Source organism: Pygoscelis adeliae, unplaced genomic scaffold (genome assembly GCF_000699105.1).
Source record: "Pygoscelis adeliae isolate BGI_AS28 unplaced genomic scaffold, ASM69910v1 Scaffold42, whole genome shotgun sequence".
In the NCBI taxonomy this organism is placed as follows: domain Eukaryota; kingdom Metazoa; phylum Chordata; class Aves; order Sphenisciformes; family Spheniscidae; genus Pygoscelis; species Pygoscelis adeliae.
In genome coordinates, this window is record NW_008824283.1 from 2,108,048 (window position 1) to 2,109,464 (window position 1,417).

The 1,417-nt window shown below is 56.4% G+C and overlaps 1 protein-coding gene across 1 annotated transcript in view; it reads left to right on the forward strand.

Annotated features, from left to right (window-relative positions):
• ARHGEF37 (Rho guanine nucleotide exchange factor (GEF) 37) overlaps positions 1–1,417 on the forward strand; it is a 27,696-nt gene that overhangs the window by 23,050 nt on the left and 3,229 nt on the right. Inside the window, exons 11-12 of the mRNA XM_009318566.1 lie at positions 8–171; positions 1,130–1,258. Of these exons, the coding sequence (XP_009316841.1) occupies positions 8–171; positions 1,130–1,258 (293 nt within the window). The remainder of the gene's footprint in view (positions 1–7; positions 172–1,129; positions 1,259–1,417) is intronic.

Here is a 1,417-nt window from a genome sequence, read left to right on the forward strand (position 1 = left end):
GAGGCAGCCATGAACACCTACCTTGCCATCAATGCCCTGCTGGTGGCTGAGCTCCCACGGTTCAACCAGGTGGCTGTGCAGCTCCTAGGGCAGATACTGTGCTCCCTCAGCGCCCTGCAACGGGACTTGGCTGCCCAGGTCCTGCACCAGGCAGAAAAGGAGCTAGAGCAGGTGAGAGTGACCCCTTGGTGTGTGTGCCCAAACTGGTGCACATGCTGAGCCAGACCTGCCTTCTTCAGGCTTGGGACATCACTTGGATGTCAGGGCACTGAAGGTCTGCTGTAGCCCAAGCCTGCCCTTGCAGACACACAGCTCCCTGTCTAGCATTTGTAAGTGATCTCTCCTCTCCTTCAGCTGGGGAAAGCCAAATTGTCTCTTCTTCACTGCCAGGAACTGTCCTGCTCTCTCTTTGAGGACACCACTGGTAATTCATTGATGTGCTGCCTGAGAGATCCGTGTTAACTCTGAGCTCCCAAGAGCTCTGTGTTGGGAAGGCAAGGAGGAGAAGGACAGCTCCTGGCCTGAGGAACGAGCATCCCTTGAACCTCCATCCCCTGGGAGATTATCTCCCAGGACTCCTCACTGCACTCTCTGAGCCTGACGTTTGCAAACGTGGTGGGTCAGGCCAGTCCAGAGCCCTGGGGTATAGCATGGCCCTGGCCTGACCCATGACCAAGATGAGAACAAGATGCAGCCACGTGGAGGTATTCTCTCAGGCACTGCTTGTACGTACCTAGTCATGAGGGTGGATTCCCCTTGCTCAGTCTGGGATGCTTACGCTGCAGACATCTACCTCGGAGCTACATCCACTTGTCTCCCTTTTTAGTCAGGTGGGACGGACTGTGGGCTTGGGGCAGGACAGCAGGACCCAGGGACTGTTGCGATGGGCTGGGTACAGCCCAAGAGCCCTGCATGTGACTACCCTGCCCAGGGCAGGTGGCTCAAAGCCAGAGAGCAGCAGCTCTCCTTGCCAACGGGAAACAAATCCTAGATGCAAGGTGCATCTTTAGTGACAAGGTCTCTTCTCTTGCTTTCTCACCTCTTCTCTTCCTGCTCCTTTTCTTTTGACCCTACCCACAGCTCTTCCCCTTCCCAGGGCCCTCTCTGATGTCAGGGTCTATCTTCACAGATGCCTCATGGCCGCATGCCTCTGCCCAGTTTCTGGAAGATGGTGGAAGACACCTTGCAGCAGTCTGGCGCTCAGCTCCGTACCTTCTGCCAGATGTTTCAGACGGTCACGCCGAGCCCTGTGACACAGGTGGGAGCTGGGAAGGGGGTGTCTCAGGCCAGCTAGGTGAAGAAGTAGGACTGTGGCTTCCCAGTGCCTAACATTGGCCAACTGTATGAGATTCAACAAGGCCAAGTGCCAGGTCCTGCACTTCGGCCACAACAACCCCATGCAGCGCTACAGGCTTGG